The sequence below is a fragment of the Austrofundulus limnaeus genome, unplaced genomic scaffold (genome assembly GCF_001266775.1).
Source record: "Austrofundulus limnaeus strain Quisiro unplaced genomic scaffold, Austrofundulus_limnaeus-1.0 Scaffold335, whole genome shotgun sequence".
Taxonomy (NCBI): Eukaryota; Metazoa; Chordata; class Actinopteri; order Cyprinodontiformes; family Rivulidae; genus Austrofundulus; species Austrofundulus limnaeus.
In genome coordinates this window covers 324,164-325,343 of record NW_013952737.1, presented here as the reverse complement: position 1 = coordinate 325,343, position 1,180 = coordinate 324,164, and the positions used below count along the sequence as shown (strand labels likewise).

Genomic DNA, 1,180 nt, shown 5'->3' with positions numbered 1-1,180 from the left:
CCCCCCCCCCAACTGTCAAAAACCCGGAGACCCTTTAACACACCGACACCGAACCAGAACCCCAAACCCGACGGGGTCCTACCTGTTTTCGGGGACACTTGGACGTCTTCTTTCTGCACTTGGGTGATAACAGAACTTTCCATCTGACAATCACGGAGCCCTCAAAATCCTCAGATCCTGTCCCCGAACACTGGGCATCCCTCATTGGGTTCGGCTGACAAGCCCGCGTCAGTGTTCACCGAGCTTTGCGTGTCGTCCGCCTCAGTTTCGGTTCGGTCCACTCGCGCAGGATCGATCTGGTCCCTCCGGGTTTCTTTATTCCTCTGCGCCGCTTCTTCTTCTTCTTCTTGTTTTTTTTTTTTTTTTTTTTTTTTTCCGTCCGCCGCCTGGGGATGGGGGGGCAAGGCACTTTGGGGTGTTGTTTTCTGGAGGTTCTCGTCGACCAGGCCGAACCGCCTGTGTTTACTGGTGGTACCGCCGAGCTGCCCCGCTCTACCGTCGCGGCGAAGTCCTCACTTTAGCAACAACAACATGGAGAATCCAGGCGAGAGAAGGAAAACAACCGAGGAAATGGGGCAAGGGATGGCGGTTTCAAGCCCCCCCTTACTACAGATAAACAACACCGCCCGAAAGGCCACAAAGAGCCGTGAAAACCCGCGGCAGTCGAGCAGACACGGCAGATTTGACCCAGAAAACCCGATTCCGACTGTTAGTTGGCTGCAAAATAAGAGTTTTGTTATTATTCACAGTTTTGTTTTTCCACGAATGGGACGCTGCGGGCGCCTTGAAACGGTCCCTGCTCTCTGATTGGTCGATGAGGGGCGAGGGGGCGTGGCTAAAGCATTCCTGCGCCGCACAGAGAAACACATTCCAGCGCTTCACGTACAAACGGGAGTTCGTTGTTTGTAAATACGAAGAAAATAAACAAAAGTAAACCAGTGCAGATGGTAAGAAAACAAAAACACGAACGAATTCTATTTTACATCATGAAARCTGTAACATGGGATGTTATTTTTATTTCTTTCCTTGAGTCACGTGAACTTTGGGATTGCTAAAAATTATTCGTCTATCACGAAGCTGAAGTTAGCTTCCGATATCTATCTATCTATCTATCTATCTATCTATCTATCTATCTATCTATCTATCTATCTATCTATCTATCTATCTATCTATCTATCTA

At 48.7% G+C, this 1,180-nt stretch overlaps 1 protein-coding gene across 2 annotated transcripts in view; it reads right to left on the bottom strand.

Moving 5' to 3' along the window:
* Window positions 1–522, bottom strand: part of ctdsp2 (CTD (carboxy-terminal domain, RNA polymerase II, polypeptide A) small phosphatase 2) — a 12,945-nt gene extending 12,423 nt beyond the window's left edge. The window contains exon 1 of one of the 2 annotated variants that reach the window (XM_014022555.1): window positions 83–522. In XM_014022555.1, coding sequence (XP_013878009.1) covers window positions 83–143 — 61 coding nt within the window. In that variant the 5' untranslated portion in view covers window positions 144–522. The remainder of the gene's footprint in view (window positions 1–82) is intronic. The other variant, XM_014022554.1, reaches the window with a different exon arrangement.
* Window positions 523–1,180: the final 658 nt, after the last annotated feature.